Source organism: Plasmodium relictum (genome assembly GCF_900005765.1).
Source record: "Plasmodium relictum strain SGS1 genome assembly, chromosome: 11".
NCBI classification, from domain to species: Eukaryota; Apicomplexa; class Aconoidasida; order Haemosporida; family Plasmodiidae; genus Plasmodium; species Plasmodium relictum.
Window position 1 is genome coordinate 187,925 of NC_041689.1, and position 16,023 is coordinate 203,947.

The 16,023-nt window shown below is 17.0% G+C and overlaps 8 protein-coding genes across 8 annotated transcripts; 5 read left to right on the forward strand and 3 right to left on the reverse strand.

The window, feature by feature from the left end:
• Window positions 1-828: 828 nt before the first annotated feature.
• GCVT (aminomethyltransferase, mitochondrial, putative) lies at window positions 829-2,270 on the reverse strand (the record flags this gene model as incomplete). The annotated part of the gene is made up of 2 exons (XM_028677303.1): window positions 829-1,956; window positions 2,202-2,270. 2 exons carry the CDS (start codon window positions 2,268-2,270, stop codon window positions 829-831), a joined length of 1,197 nt encoding a protein of 398 aa, XP_028533706.1.
• Window positions 2,271-2,898: 628 nt separating this feature from the next.
• Window positions 2,899-4,452, forward strand: Uba2 (ubiquitin-activating enzyme, putative; the record flags this gene model as incomplete). The annotated part of the gene is made up of 1 exon (XM_028677304.1): window positions 2,899-4,452. One exon carries the CDS (start codon window positions 2,899-2,901, stop codon window positions 4,450-4,452), a length of 1,554 nt encoding a protein of 517 aa, XP_028533707.1.
• A 1,212-nt stretch (window positions 4,453-5,664) lies between these two features.
• PRELSG_1105200 (conserved Plasmodium protein, unknown function) lies at window positions 5,665-7,431 on the forward strand (the record flags this gene model as incomplete). The annotated part of the gene is made up of 1 exon (XM_028677305.1): window positions 5,665-7,431. One exon carries the CDS (start codon window positions 5,665-5,667, stop codon window positions 7,429-7,431), a length of 1,767 nt encoding a protein of 588 aa, XP_028533708.1.
• A 693-nt stretch (window positions 7,432-8,124) lies between these two features.
• On the reverse strand, window positions 8,125-8,280 carry PRELSG_1105300 (conserved Plasmodium protein, unknown function; the record flags this gene model as incomplete). The annotated part of the gene is made up of 1 exon (XM_028677306.1): window positions 8,125-8,280. One exon carries the CDS (start codon window positions 8,278-8,280, stop codon window positions 8,125-8,127), a length of 156 nt encoding a protein of 51 aa, XP_028533709.1.
• Window positions 8,281-9,307: 1,027 nt separating this feature from the next.
• Window positions 9,308-9,987, forward strand: PRELSG_1105400 (mitochondrial ribosomal protein S17 precursor, putative; the record flags this gene model as incomplete). Its single annotated transcript, XM_028677307.1, has 3 exons — window positions 9,308-9,386; window positions 9,534-9,621; window positions 9,807-9,987. The coding sequence occupies 3 exons, from the start codon at window positions 9,308-9,310 to the stop codon at window positions 9,985-9,987; spliced, it is 348 nt and encodes a 115-aa protein (XP_028533710.1).
• A 292-nt stretch (window positions 9,988-10,279) lies between these two features.
• PRELSG_1105500 (conserved Plasmodium protein, unknown function) lies at window positions 10,280-11,161 on the reverse strand (the record flags this gene model as incomplete). Its single annotated transcript, XM_028677308.1, has 1 exon — window positions 10,280-11,161. One exon carries the CDS (start codon window positions 11,159-11,161, stop codon window positions 10,280-10,282), a length of 882 nt encoding a protein of 293 aa, XP_028533711.1.
• Window positions 11,162-11,757: 596 nt separating this feature from the next.
• On the forward strand, window positions 11,758-13,280 carry FC (ferrochelatase, putative; the record flags this gene model as incomplete). The annotated part of the gene is made up of 4 exons (XM_028677309.1): window positions 11,758-11,908; window positions 12,035-12,121; window positions 12,344-12,449; window positions 12,572-13,280. The coding sequence occupies 4 exons, from the start codon at window positions 11,758-11,760 to the stop codon at window positions 13,278-13,280; spliced, it is 1,053 nt and encodes a 350-aa protein (XP_028533712.1).
• A 988-nt stretch (window positions 13,281-14,268) lies between these two features.
• On the forward strand, window positions 14,269-15,592 carry PRELSG_1105700 (DNA-directed RNA polymerase II, putative; the record flags this gene model as incomplete). The annotated part of the gene is made up of 7 exons (XM_028677310.1): window positions 14,269-14,411; window positions 14,540-14,647; window positions 14,733-14,814; window positions 14,906-14,965; window positions 15,079-15,162; window positions 15,332-15,406; window positions 15,527-15,592. 7 exons carry the CDS (start codon window positions 14,269-14,271, stop codon window positions 15,590-15,592), a joined length of 618 nt encoding a protein of 205 aa, XP_028533713.1.
• Between the last annotated feature and the right edge of the window lie 431 nt (window positions 15,593-16,023).

Consider the following 16,023-nt stretch of genomic DNA (forward strand, 5'->3'; position numbering starts at 1 on the left):
ATTATTATTAACTTAAAAATTAAAATATATTAATTTATTTTCTTAATAAATTTTAGACACTATTCTTTGCGTTTTTTCTTTTTTTTTTTAAGAAAGTTTACTTCTTTTTTATCTCAATTTTAATTCCTTTATAAAAATTTCTTTATATTAAAACAAAAAAAAAAAAAAAAAAAAAAGTATATAAGTAAAATATCATTTAAACAACGGTGTACAAAAAAACTTGCACAATTATTAAGATAATATTGCATATGTACTACATTTATATTAATAAAAAATAACCATATAATATATATACATATGTATATTTAATTGAAGTGAGTATACAAAACTTTATTCATTAAATATATATATATGTATATATATATAATAAAAATAAAATAAAGTAAAAAAATAAATGTATATATATATATATATATATATATATATATATATATATATATATATATATATAATTTTAAGCATAAACAAATAAATAAACAAATAAACAAATAAATAAATAAATAAATAAATAAATAAATAAATAAATAAATAAATAAATAAATAAATAAATAAATAAATAAATAAATAAATAAATGTAAGTATATAAATTTAGACACAAACAAATAGGTAATAATAATAATAAATAAAATGAATAAATTAATAATAGTTCAAAATACACATATAAATATAAATGGAAGATAATAGAATAAAGCAAAAAGATAATACAAATTATTGTTTTATATATTATTTGTAAATTATTTTAAAAAAAAATATTAATTTCAATTTTATAAAATAAAAATTTTATATTGCTTAAATTTCTTTAAAGATAAAATATATATAAAAAAATATTCATATTTTATATATTGATAATGGAACAAATGGCATTTTGGTAATTTGAGCACTTTCTAATTTATTTAAAACATTCACTTTTATACTATTATTAATATTTGATTCTTCACTTTTTACATATCCCATTGCTATTGGTTTTTGTAGTAATGGAGAAAAAACACTACTAGTAATAAATCCAATTTCTTCATCCGATCCATCATGAGAATAAACTTTTGAATTTTCTTTAGGAACGATATTAGAATTAATAATTAAACCAACTCTTTTAATTTTTGTACCATTTTTTATTTGATCATTAATGATATTAGCTCCATTGAAATTTAGTTCTTTTAATCTTCTCTTCCCTAGTACCCATTTGTAATTAGATTCAATGGGAGTAAAATTTTCATTAATGTCTTTTCCATATGTACAAAAGCCACTTTCTAATCGTAAGGTATTTTGAACTGCTAATCCTCCTGGTTTTACTAAATCATTATTTAGAATAGATTCATACAATTCCTTAACATATTTAGTTGGTACTAATATATCAAAACCATCTTCACCTGTACATGTATATCTGTTTAATAAGCAGTTATTTATATTATTTAATTTAACTAAATTACTAGACATAAAACTAAAATTTTCTAAATTCAGATCTTTTGACAATTCATTTAATACATTGGTTGATTTACTTCCTTGAATACATATAGAGCTATGCGATTTATATTCTTCAATTTTTACATCTAATTTATTATTTTCTAAAAGTTGATCATTTAAATATTTATAAACTTTATTTTTACATTGTATATTTAAGTATATTAATAAATAATTTTCTCTTAATATAATTATTATATCATCTATTATTCCTCCTTTTTCATTTAATAATAAACTTATTCTACATTCATTCTCCCATAAACCCTTAATGTCACTACCTACATATTTTTCTAAAAAATGCATTTTATCTTCCCCACTTATTTTTAAAATTGGTCTATATGTGAAATCAAATAATGAACAATTTGATCTTGTATGTAAGTGAGTTGTTATTAATGTATCATTTTTATATTCATCTGGGATATAATAACCATGATGAATCTTAAAGATAGCATTATTCTTTTTATGAACATCGTATAAAGTAGTTTTTAATATTCCCTCCTTAGAAAAAAAAAAAAATTATAAATAATATTTAAATAAAAGTATCGAATAATTAAATATATATTATTAACTGATATATATATATATATATATATATATATATATATATATATATATAGTTTTTATATAATTACTTAAAGTATTATATATTCATATATTAAAGTATTATTTTTAGAGACTATATTTAGTTTAATTATTTATCAAATAATAAATTTCTTTATTTTTTATTTTTTTTTAAATTTTACCTTTTGTTTATTAATAGAGGAAAAACATCTAAATAAGAGTAATCTATTTTTATACTTAAATATTTTCATTTTTCATTTTCTTTTTGTTAAAATTAAAATTCATATATATTTAGGTATGCATATACATATATAATAATTTAGTATTTATTTACTTATATTACAGAATTTATCAACAAATATATACATATTTTTTTATTTTAAAAATGTTATATTATTTATCCTTTTAATTTTTTTTTTTTTTTTAGTAAACGAATTAAATATAGTTAAAAAATATAAAAAATAAAAATAAAAAAAAAATAAAAAAATTGTTTAATTATATGTTATTAAGTAGGTCTTTCTAAAATTTTTATATTTTTTTTCATATATCCTCTTGTTTAGGATTTTAATTTTTTTTTTTTTTATTAATAACAAAATTTGATATCATTTCATAATTTTTAATTTTTAATAAATTTTATTATTATTTTGTTCTCTGTTTTAAAGTAGTAAGTTTTAAAACATATTAGTTTGTAGTATGATTTTTTTTTTTTTTTCTTTATGTTCTTATTATCATAAAAAAAAAAAAAAAATTAAATAAAACATATTATACTGTTTTTTTTTTTAATGATTTTTATTTTTTTTTTATATATTTATTTGTTTGTTTTTTTCGTTTTTATCTTTTTTTTTTATTGGTATAAATCAAAAATTTCTTATATAAAAGATGTTGTATATCCCCTTTTTTAAAGAATACCTCCTTATTAATGTCGATTATATTAAGTATGGCTTATTTTTCCTTCTTGGTTATTATGTGAAAAAGATAATAGGATGTACAAAGAAAAGAATAAAAGTTAAAGTGAGAAATCCATATAATATATTAAAGAAATATTGTTATCTTTACAATTTTTCATATAACAAAAATATAAAAAAAATGGAGAAAAGCTTATTCTATAAAAATTTAGATAAAGAAACTATTGAAAAACATGGAAAACATATAAACGTATCTGATATCCCATTTCATTCATTTAATAAGATATTTCAAACTAAAGTATTAATTATTGGTATAGGAGGGTTAGGCTCTCCAGTTTGTTTATATTTAAGTAAATTTACTTTTAAGGAAATTGGACTAGTAGATGGAGATAAAGTAGAAAAATCAAACTTACATAGGCAAATAATACATAAAGAAAAACATATTGGTTTAAATAAAACTATTTCTGCTAAATTAACAATACAAGATATTGATAAGGATGTTAATATTATTTGTTATCCTTTTTATTTAGATAAAACAAATGGTTTAAATATTATTAAAGACTATGATATTGTTATAGATTGCACTGATAATATAAATAGTAGATTTTTGATTAATGATTTATGCATTTTGTATAAAAAGAAATTAATTTTTGGGAGTGCTTTAGGCTTATATGGGCAAGTAAATGTTTTCAATTTAAGTGAAAATTCTTCTAATTGTTATAGATGCTTAAAAAATTTTAATAATCACAAAGAAAATAATGATTGCGATGAAAATGGAATTTTATCTACTGTTACTGGAGTTATTGGTCTACTACAGGCAAATGAAGCTGTTAAGTTAGCGGCAAATTTAAATAACGAAATACTAAAAAAATTTCTTACATATAATAGTTTTTCAAGTACAGTTCCATTTGAAACATTAAATATTAATCATAAAAATAAAAATTGTATTTGTTCTAATAAAAATTTTAAAGAATTATATAATTTTATTATAAATAATGATTATAGCAGTAGTATTAAGAAATGTGGGTATGTAACTTCTTATAAGTATGATATAGAAGCTTTTGATTTCCTAGATATTTTAAACAACAATTTTAATTTTTTTAAATTTCCTATTGATCACTTATGCATTTTAGATGTGAGAAAATACAACAATGCAAATGTATATGGAATAAAAAATTCTATAAGATGGAGCTTTTATGATATTATCGAATTAATTAATGATAATGCTAGTAATAAAAATAAATTAATTAATACTATTTTTGAAAAATTAAAAATATCGTCTTTAAAAGGAAATATAGTCATTATTGTTATTTGTAGAAAAGGTATTGATTCTTTAAAAATAACAAAACATTTTAATGATATTTTTGCAATTGAAAACAAAAAAATCAACAATAATTACGAACATAATTTAATAAGATTCAGTGAAAATACTGATTATATGAAAGATAAGCAAATTTTTGCCTACAATATTAAAGGAGGTTATCTTGAACTTAAAAAAAAAATATTTAAAAATTTACCTTTTTTATAACAGTTAACAAAACAAAATAAACAATGACTTACTTTTAATTGGAATATTCTTTATAATATTATATATATATTTAAATCATTTGTTTTAATGCTATTTTAAAAATTAAAATTTTTTTTTAATGTATTTTGTAATTAACTACTCAAATATTTTTTTAATAATCTAAAATTATGTTTTTAATATATATTTTTTAAGTTATTTTATAAACTAGCTTCAATTAATTTTTTTTTTTTTTTTTTTTGTAAAACATCTCTTATAACCGTTTTAAATTATTCTTTATATTATTATAATTTTAAAACATTTTACTTCTTTGAGTTATTAATAATTATTATAAAAATTAGTCCTTAACTTATAGTTGTTAATTTCTTCTTATGAAAAATAATATAAGTTGTATTTTTATTCTTTGTTCAATTAAATTATTTTAATTTATCTTTTTTTTTTTCGCAAATGTATTTATTAATGTTGATAATATACATTTTCACTAGAAGCATTTAATTTTATAAAATAACTTTTATAAAATATTCTATATAATTTGTTCTAATATTCACATTTATATAAAATAGCTTTTTATATTCTTTTATAGCAAATGAATAGTAAAAAAAAAAAAAATACTTTTCAAAATTTTTTTTCATATATTTAGTTCTATATATAAAAATTTTGTATAAGTTTTAGGAATATTATCTTAAAATTAAAAAAAAAATTCATATTAAAACAAATAAAAAGTTTTAATATAATTTAAAGAAAAAAGAAAAAAAAATACCTATTTTATTTTAAATATCGTTAATATAGATAAGTTTTGTTGAATTTTAACTTTTGAATTATATGTATTTGCATATATTAAAAAAAAAAAAAAAATAAAATAAAATAAATATAAAAAAAAATATAAAAATTAAACAAAAAAAAAAAAATAAAATAAAATATTAAATAAAAATAATAAATAAAAAATATGGAATGAAGAAAGAAATAATAAAATAAAAATAAAGGAAAGAATAATTTATAATAAAAAGAAAATTTCAATAAATACTTTAAATAATTAAGAATAAACAAGTAAAAAATATAAATTTTTAAGTTATTAGTGATATAAAAAAAAAAATGAAATAAAATTGTAAGAATAAAGAAGAAATGAGATATCTATTATTTTTAGCTCATTTCCTCAAATAAATTAATTATATTAATGTTTAATAGTATATAGAATTTTTATAATATTCTATAGAAATGAATCTAAAGGATTTACTTCATAATGAAATCATTATACTTAAAATAACTGAATTTTTAACTATTGTAGAAATTCAAAATTTAATTATATCTTTGAGAATTAATGTAAAAACGAATTTTTATTTTATGAGAGAATGTTTATCTTTGTTATATATACAAAATGTAGGAAAAGATATATGCGAATTTAAAAACGAAAATGATAGTAATAATATAAGTAATATATATGACAGTAATAATATGAATGATAGTAATCATATATATGATGGTAATAATATAGAAGCACATGAAAGTACTAATTATAGCATTAATGACGTGGAAGAAACAAATATAATTACATATGATGATGAAAATGATGAATATTTATATGACAAAGATTATGGAGAAAACATTCTAAATAAGAAAGATGTAGATATTATGAAAAATTATGTAGATGATGTAAATACTCCTAAAAATAATGAAAATATCTTATTTTATTTTAATGGGAATATTAAGGAACGAAGTAATTTTTATGAAATTAACAAAAAAAATTATACGGCTGTTCAGGAAATAACAAAAGATTTGAATTTTTACTATGAAAAAGATGAATATGAAGATTTTTATAAATACTGGTTATATATACATTTAAGTAATGAGATAATAGATATAGAAAAAGAACTAGATACTTTTTTTAATATTAAAAAAAACATGCCTGTTAATAGAAATAATAAATTGCATTTTGATGTTTTTCAAATGTTTAAATTTAAAGGAAAATACTATTCTTTTTTTGATGTTCCTTGGATTTCTATTTATTTTGAATTTTCTTTAAATGCAATTTGTTGCTTTTGTAATGTTAAAGTTGACGAAAATTCCACATGTATTTTTTCAGAAAATTTTGATTTATGTGTATCTAACAAGAAGTTACTGAAATATTTTAATGAAATTAATAGTGATAATTATAATAACTTTAATGATAATTATGAAAATAATTTTAATAGTATTAATAACAATGAAGACTACAAGCATATTACAAAAAGAAGAAAATGTAATAGTGAATTATATTGCGAAAAAATTGATAATGAATTTTCAATTATTCGAAAAACGCATATATTTTGCGATGATTGCGTTAAATTATTTGATTATAGATCAAATATAAATACAATTTTTGATGCTATAAAAAAAGATTATGATTTGTTAAAACAACTAAACATAATAAATAAAACGTTTAAATTACCAAGAAGTCTTTTTTGTATATGTAATTATTTTTTTTTTAAGGACAAATATATTACTTTTTTTAAAAAAGTTAGTAACAATTTACAAAATAATAGGAGGGTTTTAAAGAAGAAATTGATAAATAATTTTATTTTTTCCTTTAGCCTAAATTTTTATAAATTTGTTATTCGTTCTTTACTATTATGTGATGATAAAGAAATATTTTCTCAGGAAAATATATTCCTATTCGGATTTTATGTAAAGTATATAAATTTATTAAAATTATTTAGTAGCCCACGTATTATGCATATTTATTTTTCTTTTAATGTTATATTTGAAAAAATTAAAAAATTACAACATTTTTATAAGCATAAATACTTTTCAAGATTATCCAAAGTTTTACATTTCGATGTTATAGCTATAATTGAAAAATTAAAATGTTCAAAATCCAAAAACATATATAAAGATCTTTCTAAGCATATTTATAATTATTTAAATGAAGAAATTTTGTTAAAACCTAGTTATGACGAAATATATAAATACTTTTTTCAGTGTGTTCAGAAATATAAATTTTCGTAAATTTTTTGTTTTAAGTTTTAATAAATTTTTATGTAAATAAAAAATTAATGCATTATTTTTTTAAATTACATTATATAAGAATCTATTATTTTTACGTAACATATTTATTTGTTTATTTTTTTAATAGTTTATGTATATATATATATATATATATATATATATATATATATATATTTTAATGCTGTTTAATATTTCATAGTATTTTTTTAAAAATATTTACTTTTCCTATTTGTAGAAATATAATATTTCTTTTTTTTTTTTCTTTATTTATGAGTTTTTATTAGTTTTTCTACCTTTTCTTTTTACAAAAATATAACTTTAAAATTCTTTAAATAAAAAAAAAGATAATTTTTTGTATTTCAAAATATTAAATAACTATTGAAAACTTAAAATTAAAAAAGAAAACCAAATTTCCATTATTAATTAATGTGAAAGTGTCTATATAAATAAATTTTTTTTTCTCTAAATTTGATAAAAAAAAAAAAAAAAGATAAATAATATAATCCTAATATTTTTCTTTTTTTGTACATTTTATTTTATCTTTAAAAGAAATGAAAATTATCTTCATATATCCTATTTATATCTTTAATTTTCTTGTGAATCTTCTCATATACATTTTTTAATTATTCTTTTAAATTTTTAATCACTTTTATTTACTATTTCTTTGTATTTTTTTCTGCAAATTAAAAAATATTAAGATAATTTATTATGTTCAGGTATGTCAAATAAATCTCCGTGATAGCATATTAAATAACAAGAAGCAAGAAACCCTGATACTCTTAAAATAATCTTCCATTTATCTGAAAGTAAATCTTTAGGTCTTTCTCGAAGCATACCAGGATAAAACATTTTGTAACAAATATTAAAGGTTAATAAAAGATTAGTAAAAAAAAAAAAAACTAAAATCCAAATAAAAGTATAAATTATATAAATAAGAAAAATAAAAATAAAAAATCAAATATATATATACATATATATATAAAATATATTAAAAATAGAGTATACTTTTTGAATACTTTTATATAAAAATTAAAAAAAAATAACAGAAATATAATTATATACTGCCGCTTTTTTTCTTATATTCTTTTTTAACAAAAATTTTACTAGTGTTTTAATATATTTATAGTTATATAATTATTAATTTTTTTTTTATTTTTAAAATAATAGCTTTTATAAATGTTTTAACTCAAAAAAAAAAAATATAAAAAACTGTAGAACAATTTTTTTTTTTTTTAATTTATAATTTTGTTGTTGAATGCTTTTGCCTAAATTAAAAAAAAAAAAAAAAAATTTTCTTTTTTATTTTTTCATTAATTAAATAAAAATAATTTCTATTAAATTGAAATTTCATAAAATATTTATTATTTAAAATTGAAGATATTATAATACAAGAGTTTATTTCATACTTTTCAAGAATTTACGCATATATATCATATATATATTTATATTTATCAAAATTCTATAAGATCTTATTCGTAATGTATGTTTTAGAAATTTAAAAACTTAAAATTATTTACCTGCATTTGAATATATTTCAATACTTTTTTCTAAGATATTTTCCTTTTTTATTTTAACGCTAATACATAATAAAAAATTTAGAAATTATAATAATAATAATATTTATACATAAAATTCTTTTTGCTCATGTGTATCTGAATTATTTTATAAATACATATATATATTATAGCTTTTGTAGTTTATTATATATTTAATTATTTTTAAGTTAAAACAATAATATTTTAAAATAGATATGTATATATCATTATTTATAGTTGTAGACTCTTTTTAAAAATTGTGTTATTATCATAATTTTTTTTTTTTTATTGTGCTATATGCTAAAGGAATATATTTTTATTAAAAAATGTAAAAATTAAAAATGATAAAGTTAAATATAATACATTCTTATTGGCATTACAAAGCCTGGCAAAGAGCTACAGCAGGATATCTAAGAACTTGTAATTTATTAAATATATATATATATATATGTATATATACTGTAATTAAATATTTAGAAGATAAGAAAGTATTAAAAACATTTATGTTGTATGCCTATTTTATTATTTTTTTATTATTTACTTATTATTTATTTTTTTTTTTTAAAGTCATTAAAAATAACTTAGCTAATAATGAAATGATTGGCTATGTTATTAACGACAAACACCCTAAAAGTATAAGAGTAGCTTGTGATAGGTTAATAGAATTTTAAAACGAGGAAAAAAAAAAAAATATACAAAAAATAGAAACAAATATATTGAATATAAATTATATACATATCAAAATTATATAAATTATATATATCCACTTATAATGAATTTTAAATGAACAAATTTTTTTAATTTTTTTTTTTTTTTTTTGTTGTTATTTTGTCTTATTAGATATATGTATGTAGTTCGATATAAAAAAACTTTTCGATATACAAAAAAAATTTGGGCACATGACGAAAAAAGTGAAGCAAAAGTTGGTGATGTTGTTAGGATTCAGCCATTAGGATATAGAATTGGCCCTTGGAAAAATTATATCCTTGTAAAAATATTATATAAAGAAAATAAAAATTAAGCATTTATAATAAAATATATAAAAATATAATATGATAATTTTTCTTTTTTTTAAATTTTATTATTTTTTTTTCTTTTTTTTAAACTATTTTTCATAATTTTTTATATTTAAATTTTTTTTTATTTTTTTAAATTTGGTATACAGTTAAATTCCTAGAAATTTCATTTTTATGAACTTTATTTTTTTTGTTTACAATTTTACTTTTCTTATTTAATAAAAAAAATATATTAAAAATTTCTTTGTTTCTAATTTTTTTTTTTTTTAAAAATATGCATTTGGGTTTATGTAAAATTTAAAACTTTTCATAATCACTTATATTGGAAGTGTCATAGTAAGATTTTCTGTTATTTCTATTATAACTTGATGGAATATTCATATTTTTTAAAAATAAGTTTAAATTATAATTAGGCTGAGTATCTCTTATATTTTCTTTTTGTTCTTCTATGTCTTTTTTGATTAATTCTCTATCCATCATTTTTTTTCTATATGCGTTAGTTATAAATACTTTTTCCTCCTTTTTAGTATCAATTTTTAATTTTTTCTGAATTAATATTTCTTTTTCTAATGCTCTCCTTTTTGTACTATTAATTAAAGCATTCATATATTTGGATTTATTTGTTTGATTGTTATCTTTTTTCATAAATATTTCATCTATACTAATATCTTTTTCTCTTTCTTCTTTATTGAGCATATTTTTAGTTTCATAATTTTCCCCATGTTTTTTATTTTTACTCTTCTCGCATTTGCCTTTATATTCTTCCTTATAATATTTGTCACATTTTTGATCTTCATCCCTTTTATTTCGTTCTCCTTCTTTTTTATATTTTTGAGGGCATATTCTATTTTCTCTTGTATTTATTTTTTCGTTGTTTAACTTTGTTAACTCTTCGCCTTTATATCCTAGATAAAGTATTTTCTTTTTGCCTTCTTTTTGATTCTTTTCAGGTTCCTTCTTGTTACATTTTTCTTTTATAGGATTTTCATGTTCATAAATATATTCTTTTATTTCTCTTTCAATTTCTTTTTTTTTTTCTTCTTCAATTTTTTTGTTCTGATTATTTTCAAAGTCAAAAGTTTCTTCATCATCAGACAACGAAAAAATATCCACTACTTTTTTATCTTCATTTTTATTTTCATTTTTATTTTTTTTATTAAAAGAAAAATTAATCTTCATTTCACATGTTTTATTATTGATATTTAACCTTTTATTATGTATTTAAAATAAAATGAAACATTTTTATAAATTTTTTTTTTTTTCATTTAATTTTTCTTTTTTTTTTTTCTAATAATAATTTTTATTATTTTATATCATTTTTTATTAAAACTTACGTGCATTTTTTTTACTTTTAAAAATATTTTCTTCATTTCTTTTTTTTTTTTTTAAGAATATGAAATTTTAAAAATAAATGAAGTTGCACATATATTTTTATAATCTATTAATATTGTTGTTAATAATTAAATTCAAATAAGCTAAATGTATATATATAAATATTTATATTAGTTATCATTTTTTTAATTCGTATATTATTTTTAATTAAATATATACCTTTTTCATTTGTGTAATTAGTTTATTCTAACAACTCTGTAATTTATTTTTTTATCCTTTATTTTTTGCTATTGAGGTTTATAAATATATACTTATTTTTAAAATTGAATTTTTTTTTTTTTCTTTTTCTTTTTCTTTTAATAATTCTCTATTCTACATATATATCTACAATTAATAATAAAAATTTGTTTATGAATTTTTAATAAAACTAGCTTCATACTAACATGGATATAAATGAATTTTTAAATTACAACAACTTAAAATTGTCAAAAGATAAAATAAAAAATTTAGATAAAAATAAAATAGGAATACTTATAACAAATTTAGGTAGTCCTGATAAACCAACTTATTGGGGACTATATAAATATTTATCGCGTAAAAAAATTAAAACATATTAACAAATATAAGGAAAGATGAAAAAAAAAAAAATTTTTTTTGTATTGAATCTATTTTTGTTTGTATACTTTTCATTTATTTATATTTTAATTATTTTTTTTTTAGAATTTCTAGGAGATGCAAGAGTTGTTAAATTGAATAGATTTTTTTGGCTACCTATTTTATACGGTTTTATATTACCGTTTAGAAGTGGTAAATACATAAAAAAATATACATAAAAAAAAAAAAAAAAAATTTTATTTTTTTAAAAAGATATATTTTATAAATATGAAAATACAATTACAATGTAATGTTTTGTATATAATAAAAATAGTTCATTAAAATACTAACTTTAAATGTGATATATTGTAATATAACACATATATATATAGCATATTAATTAAATAGAAATAAAATGTAAAAAATATACTTCAGGAAATTCTGCATCAAAATATAAGAAAATATGGACAAAAGAAGGATCACCATTAATTGTTAATACATATAATCAATATTTGGCTTTAAAAAAATTTTTATTTGCAAAGTAATTAAAAAAAAAAAAAAAATTTACAACTTATTGTTAATAAGTTTAATGCTATTTTATGATAAAAAAAAAATAATTATAAAATATTATTTTTAATTATATATTTATATATATCATTACAGATATAATAGCAAAATTACAATTACTTATGCAATGAGGTATGGTGAAAGATCAATAAAGAAAGGATTAGATGATTTAAAAAAAGAAAACATAAATAAACTTTTAGTATTCCCATTATATCCTCACTCAGCAGAATGCACAGTTGCATCTACTTTGGATAGTGTATGTGATAGTTTAAGAAATTGGATAAATGTTCCAGAATTAAGATTTTTATCAGGTTATTGTTTTCATGAGAAATATATAGATTCTATTAAAGAAAATATTGAAAAATTCTGGAGAGAAAATGGAAAAGGAAAAAAATTAATAATTTCATATCACGGTTTACCTACTAAAACTGTGATGAATGGGGATTTGTATCCTTTTTTTTGTATTGAAAGTACTAACAAATTGGTTCAAAGATTAAATTTAAAAAAAGATGATTATGTTTTGGCTTTTCAATCAAGAATTGAAGGACAGGAATGGATACAACCCTACATAGAAGATATTATAATAAAGCTAGCTCTTGAGGGATGTGATAAAATAGATGTTATATGCCCATCTTTTTCTTCTGATTGTCTAGAAACATTAGAGGAAATTAAAATAAGTTATCAAGAATTATTTCAAAAACATTGTAAAGGAGAATTAAGATATATCAGCTGTTTAAATGATTCTAAAATTGGTATAGACTTGCTCATGAGTATTATCGAAGAAAATATAGTTGGGTGGACATAATATATATTCAAAAAAAAAATACATTTGAAAAAATTAAATTTTATTTACATTAAATTTTGTAGTTCTTTATTTGTTTTAATCCTATGTTCTTATAATTTTCATTTAAATAGCTTTCCTTAAGATATGTTTTATTTTATTTAAATCCTATAAATATATGGTTTCTTTTTTTTTTTTTTTTTTTTTTTGTATATTTCTTTTTTCTTTTTTTTTTTAATTTTATAAATTTCATATATGGCATTTTTATCAATAATTTATATTTTAATTTTTTCTTTTTTTTTTTTTTTCCCTATAATGCATGATTTAGTTTTAATAAAAAAAAAATTTTTTTGTTTAAATTAATCTAATTGTAAATTAAAAAATATTTTTATTGATCAAAAATTGCTAACTCATTGGTATATTAAATCATATTAATAGTGCTATTTTTTAAATTATGAAAGAAAAAAAAAAAAACATATAGAATTTATTTTTTTTTTAATATTGTTCTTTAAATTTTTTATTTAATATGATCTCTGTTTTGTTTATAAGTTCCCTTTTTTTGAAATGCATTATGATGAAATAATAAAAAAAATAAAATAAAATAAATAAAAATAAAATTATGGTCAAAATTTAATTTTGAAATATATATTGTATTGAAAAAATTTTACTTTATTTTAGAATAAACCAAACTTTCAAAATAAAATACTTATTAATATATATGAATGCTTAAGTACATTTCTTTAAAATATTAAAAAAGAATCCTTTATAAAAATTTTATTCCTAAAGAAAGAATACATATCATTTAATTAGTATAAAATAATTCAAATATTTAAAGAAAAAAAAATTTTGCATAAATGAAAAATAATTATACAATTTAAAATGTTTCATTGAAGAATATAATACATTTAAATTATATCATAGAAATCATCATAAATAGATATATGTTTTGTTAAAACAATTAATCTATTTAATTTTTTGGGGAATATTTGAATAAAAAAACAAAAAAAAAAAAATGGAAGATCCAGTAACAAGATTTTATAAATGCAGAAAAACTTGTTGTGAAATGCTTGAAGATAGAGGATATGTTATAACACCAAGAGAAAAGCTTGAGAATTTTACAGCTTTTAAAGAAATTTTTGAAGAAAATGAGAAATTGTAATTATATATTACATTTCTAAATATTCATAATTCTTTTTTTTTTTTTTTTTCTTTTAATTATCTCAGTAATATATTAATGAAATTCTAAAAATTTTCATATTTTATTTTTTTTAATTTCATTTTAGACGATCTAGGATGACCATTATTACTAGTCATAAGAATGATTCTAATAATAAGATTATAGTTTATTTTGCTGACGAAATTAAAAAAACAGGAGTAAAACCCTTAAGAGAGTAAAACAGAATTACATATATATATATAATGAAATTAATATATAAAAAAACATTAATCATATATATTCATGTAAAATTTATTTAGATTAACTGAAAAAATGGATGAAAAATCTATTCAAAGAGCAATTCTTATCACACAAAATACATTAACACCATTTGCTAGAGATGTGAGTTTTTTTTTTTTTTTAAATGAAATCATTTTTTTTTATATAAATAAAACTATTTTATTACATTTTATTATTCTCTTATTTTATTTAGGCAATTAAAGAGGCCGCACCAAGACATATTATAGAAAATTTTTTAGATACAGAATTATTAGTAAAATAAATAAATATAAAAAATTATATAATTCTTAAAAAAAATAATTCCTTTTAAATTATATAAATGAATCACTTTTAATATATATATTTTATTAATTTAAAATTATTTAGGTTAACATAACAAAACATGAATTAGTTCCAAAGCATATTCCTTTATCTAGTGAAGAAAAAAGGAATTTATTACAAAGATATAAAGTAATACAAAAAAAAAAAAAAAAATTAAAAATAATTAAGTAAAATGAATGTTAATGAAATAAAAGTATTTAGTTAAAAAAAATATATAAAAAAATATTTTTAAAACTACAAACAAAAATTAAAATAAAAATTAAAAATTTTATTTTGTTTATTCTTTTTTTTTTTTTAGATTAAAGAGAACAAACTACCAAGAATTCAGGATGTAGACCCTGTATGCCGATATTTTGGTTTATCAAAAGGACAAGTAAGAAAAAAAAAATAAATAAGACAATAATAATAAATTTTTTTATATATACCATTTAAAATTATTTAAAAATAAAATAAATATATCTATCTATCTGTCTATCCTTTCTTCTAAATTTAGGTTGTTAAAATAATTAGACCGAGTGAAACCGCAGGAAGATATGTAACATATAGACTCGTGGTTTAATACATATATAAAGTTATTTTTTTTTATTGTTTTTTTCATAATCTCTTTTTTTTTTTTTTTGGGAAAAAAAATCTAAATAATAATATATTTTTTACCTTTTATTATATCTTATACTTTTAATTTTTTTTCTTATTTTTTTTAATATTTTATATATTTTTAATTTCGTTTATATTTTTGAATAAGCTATAATAAAACTTGTTTTTAATAATTGCTTTTAAACTTTAAAGTGTAATATTTTTAATAATTAATTTAATCATTTTTATAATAAGAATAATTACAAAGATAAGATAATTTCTTTTTCTTTATTTGTTCCTTATTTTTTCCAAAAGAAATATATATACTTCCTTGTTTATTAACTCATTTTATGAAACATATTCATATTTTTAAATTATTAACCATACTTTATTATAATTAGTCTTATTTCATTTTCT